At 33.6% G+C, this 19,372-nt stretch overlaps 1 protein-coding gene across 1 annotated transcript in view; it reads left to right on the top strand.

Moving 5' to 3' along the window:
- Nucleotides 1-18,882, top strand: part of Dysb (dystrobrevin binding protein dysbindin) — a 59,282-nt gene extending 40,400 nt beyond the window's left edge. Inside the window, exons 4-5 of the mRNA XM_089097041.1 lie at nt 2,376-2,551; nt 16,157-18,882. Of these exons, the coding sequence (XP_088953167.1) occupies nt 2,376-2,551; nt 16,157-16,266 (286 nt within the window). The 3' untranslated portion in view covers nt 16,267-18,882. The remainder of the gene's footprint in view (nt 1-2,375; nt 2,552-16,156) is intronic.
- The last annotated feature ends 490 nt before the right edge of the window (nt 18,883-19,372 follow it).

Raw genomic sequence — 19,372 nt, 5'->3', positions numbered from 1 at the left:
TGAAGATTTCACTTCAGCCCTTTCAGAACACATTTTTAATTTTCCAGACCATTTTATTTTGTTCGAGAATGTCTCTTTGATTTCTAGGGATCGGGGTTTAAAGCAAAATTTTCGTGAAATTTTGGAAATAAAGAAAATCTTATTCAAGAATATTTCTTTGAATCGGGATACAGGTGAATATGGGCTGGACTCTATCTATGATTATTTATTAAAATCTGACAGAGTAAAATTCAATTCACCCAATGTAGTTGACCTTTGTCCAAATGTTATATCATTGAACGCTAATGAACCGAATCCAAGAAGGTCAAAGAGAATAGCTTCCGCCTTTGCTTTGAAAAGAATTAGAGATTCAAACAATATGTAGTGTTATTTGATTTAGTATATAAACTTTTGTTTTAAAGTGTTTTATTTTAGTTTTACTACTGATGACGGCCACTGTATATGTTACCGAAATATCTGGTATTTTTGTGAATTTATATCACTGTTATCACCATCACTGCTAATTAAAAGGATTTTATTCCTCTTTGAACTTTTATTCATTGTCATGGAAAGGCAGTGTGGTCTCCAAAATTATCTAATGGGCTTTTAAGCTTCCTTCAGGTAAATACACGTAAAATTTGGGTTAACAAATTTTAAATCTCACTGGGAGGGTATCAGTATTTCAGAAATGCCTTGGTGGGGTATGGCCCAAAATCGATTGGAAACCACTGATCTAGAGTGAATAAATTGCCCCTGTCAGTTTTGTGGAATTGGTGTTCTGGAACTGAAGTGCGGAAAAATTGAAAGAAGAGCTTTCAAACCCAATTCCCGTTTGTAAAGGAGTTTGCCATACGCTATTTAAATGTGTATTAGCTTGTTATACGATCTTTGCCAGTTTCAATGTTTTGTGGTGAAGTCGATTTGTCAGACATTGCATATGCTAACAACGCTATTCTACTAAGACGTGGCCGTAGGAGCCTAATTGAAAATCTCTTTACGCTTAAGTCGCATCTTGCTTCAATTAGTTTCTCAACTAACCCTTTTAATTGCTAGTTTATTGTCATATTAGCAGTCTGTAAGTAGTCGCTTTAGATTCAGGAAAGATTTCTCTTCCTTGCTATGTTTCAATGAATTGGCTGGGAATTTTCTTGGGTTCCTCTTCTACTGATAAATGGAGTGGTGTGAAACTAAGGGTAGTGTGTGGGGAATTTTGCCAATGGAGAAAGATATAATCGAAAGGGCCTTTGTAGTTTGTGCCACATTTTCGGCTCTACAGTTATATTTTTTCTTTCTGGTACTACTCTTATATTTCGGAAAGGTCATTGCATTACCCTACGTGTGGCATGTTTTAGACCCTGTGAGTTTTTCCTTCGTTTACCACGATTCTACTCAAATAGTAAATTAGTGGAGCTTTACCTTATTCATATACCATCTCAAATAAATGGTCTTAATAAAGCTCTGTGTATGAAGACTTAGATTTTTGTTTCTGGGCATAACCCTCTTTTCTATTTTTGATTTTTTTTTTTTTTTTTTTTGTATTTTATGTAGTTTTTTTTTAGAACTTGATAAAAAAAATGCACAGAAGTTCCAAAAATATTATATGTCCTTGGGGATGGGTCACTTCTCACTACTCACTACAATTGAAAATCCAACTTCCTGGTCGCTTCAGCTTCCTAAAGTTGGCTAAGTGATTTTTTGTTGTTGCACAGTGTTGGCAGTCATTTTTGTTTGTTTTCTTTTCTTTTCACTTCATTATAGTTTTGTGGTCATTTTCGCGTTTTGTGGGTAAAAAATAAAGTACTGCCACTGCTTCATGAACTTCATTACTTATGTGCAGTATAGATCCAATCATCGGGGTATGAGAGGTACTGTCCTAGGGGTAAGGGAGGGATCAGAACGAAAACAGTGTCGTTTTAGGACCTATTCTTCTATTTTTACGAGAAAGTGATGGGAAGGCAGATCTTTATATCCCACTTCAGGGAAGGCAGATTCCCGCCCCCGGGGCTCTGGTAAGCTTAAGTAGTGCTTGAACTACTTAAAGTCGAAGTGTTTCTTACTCTGAAATAACATTCGGTACTACAAGACCGCAACGTTTTAGATTTTATGTACAAGGGCAAATAAAAAGAGGGATAGTTTGAATGAGAAGGTTAAATGTATTTAGTTCCTGGCGGAATATTTGGATTTAATAATTTTTTTTTATGTTACTCCACTTCTCTTTATATAGTAGGTTATAAATAAATTACTCTCTGTCTCTCTCTCTCTCTCTCTCTCTCTCTCTCTCTCTCTCTCTCTCTCTCTCTCTCTCTCTATCTCTCTCTCTCCCTATTATTGATTCTGTTATGAGTGTCAACTAAACTGTAAATATGAATATAGCATAATTCTCTTTTATGTTTCAGGGAAAGACGATCCAAAGACCTGGACAATTTAAAAGAGGACATGAAGCTTGAACACTTATCAAAAGTTAAACAATATGAATTATCTCAACTAGAGCAGCTGAAAGTCAAGCAAAAGCAGTATGAACAAGCCTTTCAGAAAGATGTCCAAGATTTTGTATCCAAAGGAAAATTACCTGGTACAGTATTCGATGATTTCTATTTTCAGAATTGTGTTATGAAATGTCTAGTTTAATGTTCTTGTCAGGTTTTTACTCTCTCAGTATATGAAGTAGTAGTAGTAGTTTATTTTTTAGCCATGAAAAGCAAAACAACAGTGTGGAGGTCCAAAGACAATAAAATAAAAAGAAAACAGAAAACATCAACGTAATGAAAGAATGAAAAGAAAGCACAAAATGAAAAGGGAAGAAGTGAAAAGAAAGCAGAAAACAACAATGTAGAGTACAAAAGATAATAAACTTAAGAGAAAGTAGAATGCAAAACGAAACACATTTTTCACTCTCTCTTTTTTCTTTTTATTACTCTGCAATTCTTTCAATACTTTATTTGGTCTGTTTTGTCTGTCTTGTCAGGTTTTTGCTCTCCCAATATATAGGTTATACTAGTTAATCTTTTAGTCATAAAAGCAAAACCAACAATGTGCAATATAGGCGATAATAGAGTGAGAAGGAATGAAGAGGAAAGAAAACAGAAAACGAAACAAAACTTTTTTTTTCACTCTCTCTTTTTCTTTTTTTTACATTGCAATTCTTTTGAATACTTCTTTTGGTCTGTTTTTCAGAGCTATTGTTCAAGGCTAAAAGATAATTTCTTTTTTCTTCCCTTTTCATTTCTTTTCTAGTGTATTTCTATAATAAAACTAACATGAACAACACCATATAAAAGTGGAATTACCTTACTAAAAAATGGGTATAATTTAGATAGATGTTTGTATTTTGAACAGTTTTTATTGTTTCATAGTATCAACAACAGTATCTAAAAATTTATAACATGGCTACCAAATTTTTACTAATACTAGCTACCATAATTTAGAGAGATGTTTGTATTTTGAACAGTTTTTATTGTTGCATATTATCAAAAACAGTATATATAAAATTTATAAGATTGCTACCAAAGGTTTACTAATACGAGCTACCATAATTTAGAGAGATGTTTGTATTTTGAACAGCTTTTATTGTGGCATAGTATCAACAACAGTATCTAAAAATTTATCACATTGCTACCAAAGGTTTACTAATACGAGCTACCATAATTTAGAGAGATGTTTGTATTTTGAACAGCTTTTATTGTGGCATAGTATCAACAACAGTATCTAAAAATTTATCACATTGCTACCAAAGGCTTACTAATACGAGCTACCATAATTTAGAGAGATGTTTGTATTTTGAACAGCTTTTATTGGGGCGTAGTATCAACAACAGTATCTAAAAATTTATCAAATTGCTACCAAAGGTTTACTAATACGAGTTACCATAATTTAGAGCGATGTTTGTATTTTGAACAGCTTTTATTGTGGCATAGTATCAACAACAGTATCTAAAAATTTATCACATTGCTACCAAAGGTTTACTAATACGAGCTACCATAATTTAGAGAGATGTTTGTATTTTGAACATCTTTTATTGTGGCATAGTATCAACAACAGTATCTAAAAATTTATCACATTGCTACCAAAGGTTTACTAATACGAGCTACCATAATTTAGAGAGATGTTTGTATTTTGAACAGTTTTTATTGTGGCGTAGTATCAACAACAGTATCTAAAAATTTATAAAATTGCTACCAAAGGTTTACTAATACGAGCTACCATAATTTAGAGAGATGTTTGTATTTTGAACAGCTTTGATTGTGGCATAGTATCAACAACAGTATCTAAAAATTTATAACATTGCTACCAAAGGTTTACTAATACGAGTTACCATAATTTAGAGAGATGTTTGTATTTTGAACAGCTTTTATTGTGGCATAGTATCAACAACAGTGTCTAAAATATTATCACATTGCTACCAAAGGTTTACTAATACGAGCTACCATAATTTAGAGAGATGTTTGTATTTTGAACAGTTTTTATTGTGGCATAGTATCAACAACAGTATCTAAAAATTTATAAAATTGCTACCAAAGGTTTACTAATACGAGCTACCATAATTTAGAGAGATGTTTGTATTTTGAACAGCTTTTATTGTGGCATAGTATCAACAACAGTATCTAAAAATTTATCACATTGCTACCAAAGGTTTACTAATACGAGCTACCATAATTTAGAGAGATGTTTGTATTTTGAACAGCTTTTATTGTGGCATATTATCAACAACAGTATCTAAAAATTTATCACATTGCTTCCAAAGGTTTACTAATACGAGCTACCATAATTTAGAGAGATTTTTGTATTTTGAACAGCTTTTATTGTGGCATAGTATCAACAACAGTATCTAAAAAATTATCACATTGCTACCAAAGGTTTACTAATACGAGCTACCATAATTTAGAGAGATGTTTGTAGTATGAACAGCTTTTATTGTGGCATAGTATCAACAACAGTATCTAAAAATTTATCACATTGCTACCAAAGGTTTACTAATACGAGCTTCCATAATTTAGAGAGATGTTTGTATTTTGAACAGCTTTTATTGTGGCATAGTATCAACAACAGTATCTAAAAATTTATCACATTGCTACCAAAGGTTTACTAATACGAGCTACCATAATTTAGAGAGATGTTTGTATTTTGAACAGCTTTTATTGTGGCATAGTATCAACAACAGTATCTAAAAATTTATCACATTGCTACCAAAGGTTTAATAATACGAGCTACCATAATTTAGAGATATGTTTGTATTTTGAACAGCTTTTATTGTGGCATAGTATCAACAACAGTATCTAAAAATTTATCACATTGCTACCAAAGGTTTACTAATACGAGCTACCATAATTTAGAGAGATGTTTGTATTTTGAACAGCTTTTATTGTGGCATAGTATCAACAACAGTATCTAAAAATTTATCACATTGCTACCAAAGGTTTACTAATACGAGTTACCATAATTTAGAGCGATGTTTGTATTTTGAACAGCTTTTATTGTGGCATAGTATCAACAACAGTATCTACAAATTTATCACATTGCTACCAAAGGTTTACTAATACGAGCTACCATAAATTAGAGAGATGTTTGTATTTTGAACAGTTTTTATTGTGGCATAGTATCAACAACAGTATCTAAAAATTTATCACATTGCTACCAAAGGTTTACTAATACGAGCTACCATAATTTAGAGAGATGTTTGTATTTTGAACAGATTTTATTGTGGCATAGTATCAACAACAGTATCTAAAAATTTATCACATTGCTACCAAAGGTTTACTAATACGAGCTACCATAATTTAGAGAGATGTTTGTATTTTGAACAGCTTTTATTGTGGCATATTATCAACAACAGTATCTAAAAATTTATCACATTGCTTCCAAAGGTTTACTAATACGAGCTACCATAATTTAGAGAGATATTTGTATTTTGAACAGCTTTTATTGTGGCATAGTATCAACAACAGTATCTAAAAAATTATCACATTGCTACCAAAGGTTTACTAATACGAGCTACCATAATTTAGAGAGATGTTTGTAGTTTGAACAGCTTTTATTGTGGCATAGTATCAACAACAGTATCTAAAAATTTATCACATTGCTACCAAAGGTTTACTAATACGAGCTTCCATAATTTAGAGAGATGTTTGTATTTTGAACAGCTTTTATTGCGGCGTAGTATCAACAACAGTATCTAAAAATTTATCAAATTGCTACCAAAGGTTTACTAATACGAGCTACCATAATTTAGAGAGATGTTTGTATTTTGAACAGCTTTTATTGTGGCATAGTATCAACAACAGTATCTAAAAATTTATCACATTGCTACCAAAGGTTTACTAATACGAGCTACCATAATTTAGAGAGATGTTTGTATTTTGAACAGTTTTTATTGTGTCATAGTATCAACAACAGTATCTAAAAATTTATAAAATTTCTACAAAAGGTTTACTAATACGAGCTACCATAATTTAGAGAGATGTTTGTATTTTGAACAGCTTTGATTGTGGCATAGTATCAACAACATTATCTAAAAATTTATAACATAGCTACCAAAGTTTTACTAATACGAGCTACCATAATTTAGAGAGATGTTTGTATTTTGAACAGCTTTTATTGTGGCATAGTATCAACAACAGTATCTAAAAATTTATCACATTGCTACCAAAGGTTTACTAATACGAGCTACCATAATTTAGAGAGATGTTTGTATTTTGAACAGCTTTTATTGTGGCATAGTATCAACAACAGTATCTAAAAATTTATTACATCGCTACCAAAGGTTTACTAATACGAGCTACCATAATTTAGAGAGATGTTTGTATTTTGAACAGCTTTTATTGTGGCATAGTATCAACAACAGTATCTAAAAATTTATCACATTGCTACCAAAGGTTTACTAATACGAGCTACCATAATTTAGAGAGATGTTTGTATTTTGAACAGTTTTTATTGTGGCATAGTATCAACAACAGTATCTAAAAATTTATAAAATTGCTACCAAAGGTTTACTAATACGAGCTACCATAATTTAGAGAGATGTTTGTATTTTGAACAGCTTTTATTGTGGCATAGTATCAACAACAGTATCTAAAAATTTATCACATTGCTACCAAAGGTTTACTAATACGAGCTACCATAATTTAGAGAGATGTTTGTATTTTGAACAGTTTTTATTGTGGCATAGTATCAACAACAGTATCTAAAAATTTATCACATTGCTACCAAAGGTTTACTAATACGAGCTACCATAATTTAGAGAGATGTTTGTATTTTGAACAGCTTTTATTGTGGCATAGTATCAACAACAGTATCCATAAAATTTATCACATTGCTACCAAAGGTTTACTAATACGAGCTACCATAATTTAGAGAGATGTTTGTATTTTGAACAGCTTTTATTGTGGCATAGTATCAACAACAATATCTTAAAATTTATCACATTGCTACCAAAGGTTTACTAATACGAGCTACCATAATTTAAAGAGATGTTTGTATTTTGAACAGCTTTTATTGTGGCATAGTATCAACAACAGTATCTAAAAATTTATCACATTGCTACCAAAGGTTAACTAATACGAGCTACCATAATTGAGAGAGATTTTTGTATTTTGAACATCTTTGATTGTGGCATATTATCAACAACAGTCTCTAAAAATTTATCACATTTCTACCAAAGGCTTACTAATACGAGCTACAATAATTTAGAGAGATGTTTGTATTTTGAACAGTTTGTATTGTGGCATATAATCAAAAACAGTATCTAAAAATTTATCACATTGCTACCAAAGGTTTACTAATACGATCTTCCATAATTTAAAGTGATGTTTTTATTTTTAACAATTTTTATTGTGGCATATTATCAACAACAGTATCTAAAAATTTATCACATTGCTACCAAAGTTTTACTATTACGAGTTACCATAATTGAGAGAGATGTTTGTATTTTGAACAGCTTTTATTGTGGCATAGTATCAACAACAGTATCTAAAAATTTATCACATTGCTACCAAAGGTTTATTAATACGAGCTACCATAATTTAAAGAGATTTTTGTATTTTGAACAGCTTTTATTGTGGCATAGTATCAACAACAGTATCTAAAAATTTATAACATTGCTACCAAAGGTTTACTAATATTAGCTACCATAATTTAGAGAGTTGTTTGTATTTTGAACAGTTTTTATTGTGGCATAGTATCAACAACAGTATCTAAAAATTTATCACATTGCTACCAAATGCTTACTAATACTAGCTTCCATAATTTAAAGAGATGTTTGTATTTTGAACAGTTTTTATTGTGGCATATTATCAACAACAGTATCTAAAAATTTATCACATCGCTTCCAAAGGTTTAATAATACGATCTACCATAATTTAGAGAGATGTTTGTATTTTGAACAGCTTTTATTTTGGCATAGTATCAACAACAGTATTTAAAAATCTATCACAATGCTACCAAAAGTTTACTTATACGAGCTACCATTATTTAGAGAGAGGTTATCACCCGCTCAAACTCCCTGAAAGGTCATTGTTATTTGTGCTTCACTAAAGGCGATATATATTTTGAACAGTGTGTTTTTTAAATATTAACACAACAACAAAAATGAAAAATGGATACACTATTCAAGTAGAGGTGTCAATTCACAAAAATGTAGGGGGGGGGGGTAAAATGTATTTTTCAGAATCTACAGAAGGGGGCAATTTTTTTGTTTTTCGATTTTTTCAATGAAATACCAAAAAAGGTATTTGTCACTGAAAATACCAGAAAGTAGTATTTTTCTTTAAATCTAGGGGAGGTGGGTAAGGGGGACCCTGCCTCCTTTTCGAAATAGATACCAGGATATCAAGTTGTCAAGAAAGAAAAAAAGGGCTTAGATCAAAATATCTACACTACTTCAAACTCTAGCTTATCTCTTCATAACCGAGCTAAGCAATTCCCTTAATTATGGCGGCTACTATAAAGCTATCTAATTGAATTTGAATTGACCTTAGCCTAGTTTAGATGACTAGAGTTATCTGTACAAAAGCTCAGGATGAACTTTTCTGTATATTGTTTCTGATAGGAAATATGTTCATTTGAACTAAGGCTCAGCGCCAATTTAAACGATTGTATGGACGTGTTAAAGAGAAAGAATATTATTATACTGCGAAAACAGTGAGCCTTTTGCTGTGAAAATATCAGCTTTTCTCTCTTTTTTTTGAAAATGCGCTCTATACTTGTTGGCCCATCCGCCGCTTTCGCATTCTTTTTTATATCCTCCTTCATTTTCTTAGTTCTTCCTCAGTATAAACAGAGGCAATGCTAAAGCGTTGCCTATAGTAAAGGCCATACGGCTTCAATGTTTTATTTTTATTATTTTTTTCCCAGAAACCCCTTCCACGCCCACCCTTTCCCCAAACACATCCAATCGAAATTTTGAGATAGCCATTCTGTTCTACATAGTTGATTTCTAGATAGAAATTATGTTTTTGAGGAGTACACTCCTCCCACAACCCTCAGGGCAGGAGTTGTAAGTTATGCCCTGGGGACATATAAGGTTTTTACAGAAAGCTTGTCGTAGAAACTTCAAAAAGGGCTCATTCGATTGGAAATTCAAAGGGGTAGTTCCCTTTTTAGTAGTCAAAAATGATCGGGGGGCAACTAACCCCCTCTCATGCCCACCATTTTCCCAAACACATCCAATCAAAATTTTGAGATAGCCATTTTGTTCAACGTAGATGAAAATTCTGGACATTATGTCTTATGAGGATACCAGCCCCCCCCACAGCCCTCAGGGCAAGGGTTGTAAGTTATGCCGTGTGGGCATATAAGGTTTTTATAGAAAACATTATTGTAGAAACTCAAAAAGGGCTCATTTGATTGGAAATGGAAAGGGCTAGTGCCCTTTTTAATACTCGAAAGTGATTGGAAGGCTTGTCATTTCTATAGTAAAGATCGATGTGGGTACAATGTATTATTATTATTTCTTTTTTTTATCTAGACCAGTGCACTTCGTATCGAAGGAGTTGTCGTAGGAACTTCGAAAAGGGCTCATTCGATTGAAAATAGAAAGAGCTAATGCCCTTTTTTATAGTCGAAAGTGATTGGAGGGCAACTAGTCCCCCTCCCACGCCCACCCTCCCGTTTGCCAATTATTTTTAAAAAAGAAATGTTCCCTTAAGATTAAATCAAAATGCACTGTGTTAATGCTAATTCCCAATAAGGCATCTCAGCAATATCCCAAGAACGACTGGGGGTATTATGTTCAAACTTTTGGGGCTACTTCTGCTCTTAAAATTTAACCAAATCAAAATAGCGTTTTAATAGTCGAAAGTGATTGGAAGGCAACTAAAACCCCTTCCATGCCCACCATTTCCTCAAACATATAAAATAAAAAATTTGAGACAACCATTTTGTTCAACGTAGTTGAAAGTTCTGGAAATTATGATTTTGAGCAGGACACTGCCCTCGCAGCCCTCAGAGCAAGGGTTGTAGGTTATGCCTTGGGGGCATATAAGGTTTATATAGAAAGCGTTATCGTAGAAACTCAAAAAGGACTCATTTGATTGGAATTGGAAAGGGCTAGTGCCCTTTTTAATAGTCGAAAGGGATTTGAAGGCTTGCCATTTCTATAGTAAAGATCGATGTGGGTACAGTGTATTATTAGTATTTTATTTTTTTTAGACCAGGGCACTTCGTATCGAAGGAGTTGTCGTAGGAACTTCGAAAAGGGCTCATTTGATTGAAAATAGAAAGGGCTAATGCCCTTTTTGATAGTTGAAAGTGATTGGAGGGCAACTAATCCCCCTCCCACGCCAACCCTCCCATTTGCTCATTATGTTTAAAAACAAAATGTTTCCTTAAGATAAAATCAAAATTCCCAATACAATTCCCAAAAAAAAGATAAAAGCTAATTCCCAATAAGGCATCTCAGCAGTATCCCAAGAACGACTGAGGCTATTATGTTCAAACTTTTGGGGCTACTTCTGCTCTTAAAATCTAACAAAATCAAAATAGCGTTTTAATAGTCGAAAGTGATTAATAGTCGGATAAAAGTCGGAAGGCAGCTAACACCCCTTCCATGCCCACCATTTCCCAAACATATCCAATCAAAATTTTGAGACAACCATTTTGTTCAACGTAGTTGAAAGTTCTGAAAATTATGATTTTGAGCAGGACACCCCCCCCCCCACACGGCTAGGGTTATAAGTTATGTCCTGGGGGTATATATGGTTCTTATGGTAGGAATGTTCGTATAAACTTCAGAGAAGGCTCATTTGATTGGAAAATGAAAGTTCTAGTTCACTTTTTAAGTGTCAAAAGATATCGAAGGGTAACCAGCCCCCCCCCTCCGCCCATTTTCCCAAATGCATCCGAAAAAAACTTTGAGATAGCTATTTTGTTAAAAATAGTTCAAAGATCATATAACAAAGCTCCGCTGTTGACATAACCTCCCAGGGTCCGGGGGCAGGCGTTGTAAGTTATGCCCAGGGGGCATATATTGTTCTTATGGAAGGGATGCTCGTATAAACTTCAAAGAGGGCTCATTTGATTTGAAATTGAAAGTTCTAGTTCACTTTTTAAGAGTCAAAAGAGATTGGAGGGCAACAAGCCCCCCCCCCTCCACACCCGATTTTTCTGAAACCCATCCGATAAGAACTTTGAGATAGGCATTGTCTTAGAAATAGTTCAAAGACCATATAGCGAAAACTTATTGGTCGACACAGCCCCCCAGGGCCCGAGGGTAGGCGTTGTAAGTTATGCCCTGGGGAAATATATGGTTTTTATGGAAGGGATGCTCGTAAAAGCTTCAGAGAGGGCTCATTTGATTGGATATTGAAAGTTCTAGTTCAATTTGTGAGAGTGAAAAGAGATTGGAGGGCAACTAGCCCCCCCCCCACGCCCCTTTTTTCCTCAAATGCATCCGATAAAATTTTGAAATAGCCATTAAGTTAAAAATTGTTCAAAAGTCAGATAACAAGAACTCAGGTTTTGACACATCCCCCCAGGTCGAGGGGGCAGACGTTGTAAGCAATACCCTGGGGCATATATGGTTCTTATGAAAGGGATGCTCGTATAAACTGCAGAGAGGGCTCATTTTACTGGAAATTGAAAGTTCGAGCTCACTTTTAATAGTTAAAAGAGATCCGATTCCCAAAGAGATTTTTTTCCCAGAAACCCCTTCCACGCCCACCCTTTCCCCAAACACATCCAATCGAAATTTTGATATAGCCATTCTGTTCTACATAGTTGATTTCTAGATAGAAATTATGTTTTTGAGGAGTACACTCCCCCCACAACCCTCAGGGCAGGAGTTGTAAGTTATGCCCTGGGGACATATAAGGTTTTTACAGAAAGCTTGTCGTAGAAACTTCAAAAAGGACTCATTCGATTGGAAATTCAAAGGGGTAGTTCCCTTTTTAGTAGTCAAGAGTGATTGGAGGGCAACTAATCCCCCTCTCAAGCCCACCTTTTCCTCAAACACATCCAATCAAAATTTTTAGATAGCCATTTTGTTCAACGGAGATGAAAATTCTGGAAATTATGTCTTATGAGGATAACAGCCCCCCCCCACAGCCCTCAGGGCAAGGGTTGTAAGTTTTGCCCTCTGGGCATATAAGGTTTTTATAGAAAACATTATCGTAGAAACTCAAAAAGGGAGGGATGTTCGCAAAAACTTCAGAGAGGGCTCATTTGATTGGATATTGAAAGTTCTAGTTCAGTTTGTGAGAGAAAAAAGAGATTGGAGGGCAACTAGCGCCCCCCCCACGCCCCTTTTTTCCTCAAATGCATCCGATAAAATTTTGAAATAGCCATTAAGTTAAAAATTGTTCAAAAGTCAGATAACAAGAACTCAGGTTTTGACACATCCCCCCAGGTCCAGGGGGCAGACGTTGTAAGCAATACCCTGGGGCATATATGGTTCTTATGAAAGGGATGCTCGTATAAACTGCAGAGAGGGCTCATTTTATTGGAAATTGAAAGTTCGAGCTCACTTTTAATAGTCAAAAGAGATCCGAGGGCAACTAGCCCCCCCCCCCACCCACACCTTCTTTTTCCAAACCCATCTGATGAAAATTCTGAGATAGAAATTTTGTTACAAAAACAGTTCAAAGGTCTGATAAGGAAAACTCCGGTGTTAACACAACTCCCCCCCACGGCCTGACTGAAGGTGTTCTTGGCTATACCCTAAAGGCATTTATGGTTCTTATGAAAGAGATGCTTCTATGAACTTCATAGAGGGCTCATTTGATTGGAGTTTGAAAGTTCTAGTTCACTTTTTAAGAGTCAAGAGATTTAAGGGCAACTAGCCCCCTCTTTTTTCCCAAACCCACCCGCTACAAATTTTAAGATTGCCAGTTTTTTTTAAAATTGCTCAAAAATTAGATAAAAAAAAACTCCAGTGTCAACGCAACCCTCCAGGGCCTGGGGGGTAGGCGTTGTAAGTGTTGTCCAGGAGGCGTATGTGGTTCTTATGAAGGGGGTGCTCGTATAAACTTCAGAGAGGGTTCATTTGATTGGAAATTGAAAGTTCTAATTCACTTTTAAGAGTCAAAAGATATCCAAGGGCAACTTGCATCTCCAAACACACACCCTTTTTTCCCCTAGCCCATCCGATAAAATTCTTAAAATAGCCATTTGATTAAAAACAGTTCAAAGGTCACATAAGAAAAGCTCCTGTGTCGACTCAACCCCTCATGGCCCGGAGGCAGGTGTTGAAAGTAATGCTCTGGGGTATATATAGTTCTTATGGAAGGGAAGCCCATACAAACTTCGGAGAGGGCTCATTTGATTGGAAATTGAAAGTTCTTGTTCACTTTTTAAGAGCCAAAAGAAATCGGAGGGCAACTATATGTGAAGGAAAACTATATGTGTCTTGAACAGTCTTGGAAAGTATAAACAACTCAAATTGTATATTTAATGTATAATGATATTAATTGTTGAAAGATCCATCAGTTCAAGAATTTATTTCACTGTAATTTTATTTTTATTTTCAATGCTGTAAGAACTAGAAAAGAAAATATTTAAAATATAATTCGTTCTCAATTAAGCGCTAATGACGCAGTAGGCTTTTGGTTTTTATATACAGTTAAGGAAGAGGGCAGTATCCAAACTCTTGTTTGTAGTGAAACTATATTCGTCTTGAACAGCTTTAGAAAGAACTAATAAATTAAACTGAATATTTGATGTATAATGATATTAATTGCTGAAAGCTCATTAGTTCAAATTTTACTATAATTTAAATGTTTATTTTAAATATTAATTACAAAAGAAAATATTTATAATAAAATTGGTTTTCTGTAAAGCGCAAATGACGGAGGAAGGAGGCGATACCCAAACTCTTGTTTGTAGTGATTTTGTTTGTTTCAAGCTTGATTTGCATATTCAATTTAAGTTTCACTCGTTTTAAGATTTATTTATTCATTGACATTAATATCTACTGTATGTTTGTTTGGCATTCATTGTTTGAGAAGGAGGAGGCGAGAAAAGGAGGCGATACTCAAACTCTTGTTTGTAGTGATTTTTGTTCGTTTCAAGCTTGATTTGCATATTCAATTTAAGTTTCACTCGTTTTAAGATTTATTTATTCATTTACATTAATATCTACTGTATGTTTGTTTGCATTGATTGTTTGAGAAGGAGGAGGCGAGAAATGGAGGCGATACTTAAACTCTTGTTTGTAGTGATTTTTTTTCGTTTCGAGCTTGATTTGTATATTCAATTTAAGTATCACTTCTTTTAAGGTCTATTTATACATTTATATTTATGTCTATTGTAAGTTTGTTGGATTGATTGTTTATTTAATTTCTGTTCGTTTTAAGTTTCATTTATACTTCAATAGCAAAATCTTGATTTTGGTTTAAGCTTGATTGTCATATTCAATATAAGCATTACTCGCTTTAAGATCTATTTATTCATTTATATTATTACTTGTTGTATGTTTTTTCCTATGATTGTTTATTTAATTTCTGTTCGTTTTGGGTTTCATTTCTTATTTAATAGTAATTTCTAGTCGTATTGAGTTTGAATTTTAACAGGTATTTGTATCTGCTGAGCTTAAGTTTAAAATGGCCTTTACTTTTCTTTGAAAAACTTAATTTTCGGAAAGTTTTTTTTTTGATTAATTTTCGTCCGTTTTTGATTGCAAAAAGTTTCAAGTTTTTTAAAAATTCTTATTTCAAAATCAAACTTAAAAAAAAATCAAATCTTGATCAAAGTTTCAAAACTGATATCAAAGTAACAATATCAAAGTGAAAAAGTTTGCCCCTTTGAAGTTTATACGATGACTCCTTCTATATGAAGTACCTCTGGGGAAAAAATGGGGAGGCTAGCTGCCCTCCGATCACTTTTTACTCTGAAAAAGTGAATTAAAACTCTCAATTTCCAATCAAATGAGCCCTCTATGAAGTTTATACGAGCACCCCTTCCATAACAACCATATATGCCCCCAGGGCATAACTTACAACGCCTACCCTCGGGCCTTGGGGGGCTGTGTTGATACCGGAGTTTTTGTTATCGGAACTTAAAATGAATATTTAACTTTAAAATGGCCTTTACTTTTCTTTGAAAAACTTTTTCCGGAAAGTCTTTTTTAATTAATCTTTGAAAAAAGGGTGCCGCTATTGATTTTCTTGAAGATAGCAACACATCTGATTTTCTGTCTCAAATACCTTGGATCAAGACTTTGCTGTTAGTGGTCAAATAAACAGGAAACGCACTAAAAGCCATATTCTTTTTTTCACCTTTTTCTGTTTCATATCTACTGTAGATTTTTTGAAAGCTTTGTCTTGGGTATCTTTTACAAAAATGTCATTCAGGTAAGAAAACTTTTTTTTCTCTCTTTTTAATGATGCTTTCCCTTTTTGGGAACCTTAGCCTATATATATATATATAGTGAGGATGAGGATGAGGATATATCCACTTTCCTATTATAAAGAACTTAGAAAAAGGTTTGTCTTATAACAAGAAAACACTGAAAGATACATTCTTTTTTTTTTCGCCCTTCTCCATGTCTTTTCTGCTGCAAATTTTTTGAATGTATTGATTTTGGTACGTTATTCAAAGATTTCGTTGGGGACTAAAGATATATTTTTTATTCCCTTTTTAATGTTTCTGCTGTAAATCTTTTGAAGACTTTATCGTTCAAATATTTAGATACCATTGCTTTTGCTTTGTCATCTTTTACATTTTTTTACATAGACGTCTTGCTGTTTTTAAGGTGGAAGAAACTGTGAGAGCCATATAAGTTTAGAAGATGTCATAATTGAAGATGATACTTGCTCCCTTGAAGAATTTTTGAGTGACATGAACCTTGACAGCAGTAGATGAGTGTATATATAAATACGCGAAGCAACAGTAGGAATAAGAACACTTCTGTGCCTGCTTGTATGTTTTTAGAAGTCTCTATTTTCGTCATTCGGAAAATCTGAGTAATCAAGCTTTTATCAGTGGAGTCACCATTATCATCGTAGCTAGGGGGGCAAGGTTGGTCAGTGGTGCTCCCTCGTGCCCCCTCGTCCACGTAAAATATTCCAAAGATTCTGACAGAAGTAGAGAAAGGGCCTGAGGAAACTCTAAAAAACTGATTACAAAGTCTAACTTAAAGTCTCTTATCAGTTTAAAAAAATTTGAAATGATAGCTATCTTCAATGAATATTCATTCCAGGGTCTAAATAGCTTGCCATTTGCAGATATTATAATGAAACTGACTTCTCCCCCCCCCCTCCATTTATTCTGACAAAAGTAGAGAAAGGGCCTGGGGAAACTTTAAAAAACTGATTACAAAGTCAAAGTCTCTTATCAGTTTAACAAAATTTGAAATATTATCAATCTTCAATGAATATTCATTCCAGGGTCTAAATATCTTGCCATTTGTAGATATTATAATGAAACTGACTCCTCCCCCCCCTCCATTTATTACCTGTGGCGAAAAATACCAGAATTTCAACTAACCAAGATATTATATCAGTTACTGTAGTAGTCTGAGATGTTTTTTTCATAATTACAGAGAAGCACTGAATTTGAAAGAGTCGAGCAGAATTGAAAGAGTTTATACTAAATTCATCATTTTAAATTGATATCATTTAAAATTGACTAACAGCTGTTTATTGTTCTTAAAGAATTGTAAACGTAATTAAAGCATTGAAATTGTAAATGGAAATTATAATTGATACAATTTTAGTTTGGTCTCTTATGGTGCGAAAACTAAAGTTTTACAGTTACTCTTCTCCAAGGCCATATCCATGGGGGTTACTGGTTGAGCCTCCCCCCCTCCACCGAAATTTTTTTCCAACTCGTAGAAACGTAACAAAAATGTGTACTAACAAATTTTTGATTTGTAAAGTTCTTTATTGTAATCCCCCCCTCCCGAAGATCTTGGAAAATCTTGGATGTGCCCTTGCTCTTCTCTGTATTCTTTATATCTTCACATACTTTTCTCGACCTGATTCCATTTAATGTTGAGCTCATCTTTTTCTTCTTTTTTTTTAATAAACACTGAGGTCTGGGTCGCTTAGCGTCTATTTAAAATTTTGACTGCAATATTTTTCATCCAGGAAATAATCTGTGATAATCTTTAGATCTAGCGGAGATGAATTATTTACTTTAAATTATAAATTTATGTTAGTTTATCGACCCTTTAAAGGAATCTTGCCATAAAATGTACTTTAAATTTATATGATTTTTTCTCCTTCTTTAGAAATTCAAGGCTTCTTTGGAACAGCAATAATTTCTCAGTAATTAGTGTAGAAATTAATACAAAGGATATAGGGAAATTAATATAGAGAATTTATATGATTATTCCTCTTTTTTAAAAATTCAAGGCTTTTTTGGAACAGCAATAACTTCTCAAAAATTAATATAGAGAATATAGAGAATTTATATGATTTTTTCTCCTTCTTTAGAAATTCAAGGTTTTTTTTGGAACAGCAATAATTTTTCCGAAATTAATATAGAGAATTCATATGATTTTTCCTCTTTCTTCAGAAATTCGAGGCTTTTTTGAAACAACAATATTATCTCAAAAATTAATATAGTCAGAAACTCTAAATTTAACCAAAAGTACTTATTAGGAGAGTGTCTTCGAGGTTGGGAGGATTTGCCAAGTATTTGAAATAAATACACAGAGAAAAGAAGTTGTTGTGTTTCTTCGTTTGAAAATGGGGACATTAAAAATATACAATGTTTTATTTTGTTTGGTCTAGTTCGATATACACTGTTTGACGTGTCTTTGCATAACTTGTAGTTTGTTGATGATTTTTTTCGTTTTGTTGAGAATTTGCAGTTTTGATTTTATTCTCACTACCGTCAAAATTATAATTTGGTTGTATACAACTGTAATTTAAACTCGTTTAGTTTGTTGTTGAGGGGGATGTCGAACAAAATAAAAACATCCTACTTGCATGCTGGTTGTCAAAAGGCTGTATCAGCAATATCTTAGAAGCGACTGAGGGTATTAAATTGAAACTTAAAGGGGGTGTTGAAGGAGATACTAAAAAGTAATCAGACGGCAACTAGTTCCCTCGTCGTTTAAGACGTTCATTCGATTTTGTAAGGTTACATGTCTCTGTATAACTTTGCTAATGAATTTGTTCTTTATTTGGACAGTTTTCAGTTTACATTTTATTGTCGCGACCGACAGGATTAGAATTTGGTTGCATGCAACTGTGATTTATTATGTTTAGTATAATATGAGAGTAATACAGGGTTAACAGTTAACTTATTTTATTATTTTACAGCTGTTTTAGCAACAGAATTATATTTTATTTTAACTAATTATACCTAAAAGCGCATTAAGTGACTGAACGCGAATTTAAATGCCAATCAAGAATCGTAGACTGAAACAAAGAAAATGGGTAGCATATAAGAGCGGGAACTGGCGCTAGCGTAAAAAAATATCTTGAACGTCATCGAACGTTTGGCGATTTTTTTCATACTTCGCAATTGCCTTTTTGAAAAAAACTGAGATCAGACCCTTATTACTACACTAATTTTGCCAATTACTCTAAGTACTCTAATTTTGCCTCATTATTACACTAAAAATGCCAAGAAACAGATGGCATCTGTGTTTTTTTTTTCGCCACTACTGTGAGTTCCCATTCTTATAAGTTACTCACACTCTTTAGACTGAAACAAATTGAGGGACATGGAAAGTAAAAATCCTTATGGGTCTCAACTCCTTAAAGTAGATGTTTTACCTGTGAAATTGCCCATCCATCAAGGTATCTTCAGCGCAAGTGAAATTACCCTTTCAGCAAGGCATGCAAAAACAGCACAAACTGTGATTACCTAAGCTAAATATGAATTGTTTATATTCTTACGTTTTTGGCATTTTAGCAATGCGGTATGTTTTGTTAAATAAATCGAGGAAAGGGCATATTTAGGGTATGGAAGCAATTTTCCACCCTAATAAAGATTTGTAGCTCTTAATACATTG

This window comes from Artemia sp. Qi Xiang Cuo, chromosome 11 (assembly GCF_049724085.1).
Source record: "Artemia sp. Qi Xiang Cuo chromosome 11, ASM4972408v1, whole genome shotgun sequence".
Classification (NCBI taxonomy): Eukaryota; Metazoa; Arthropoda; class Branchiopoda; order Anostraca; family Artemiidae; genus Artemia; species Artemia sp. Qi Xiang Cuo.
The sequence above is the reverse complement of the archived record's forward strand: the minus strand, read 5'-3'. Positions and strand labels throughout refer to the sequence as shown.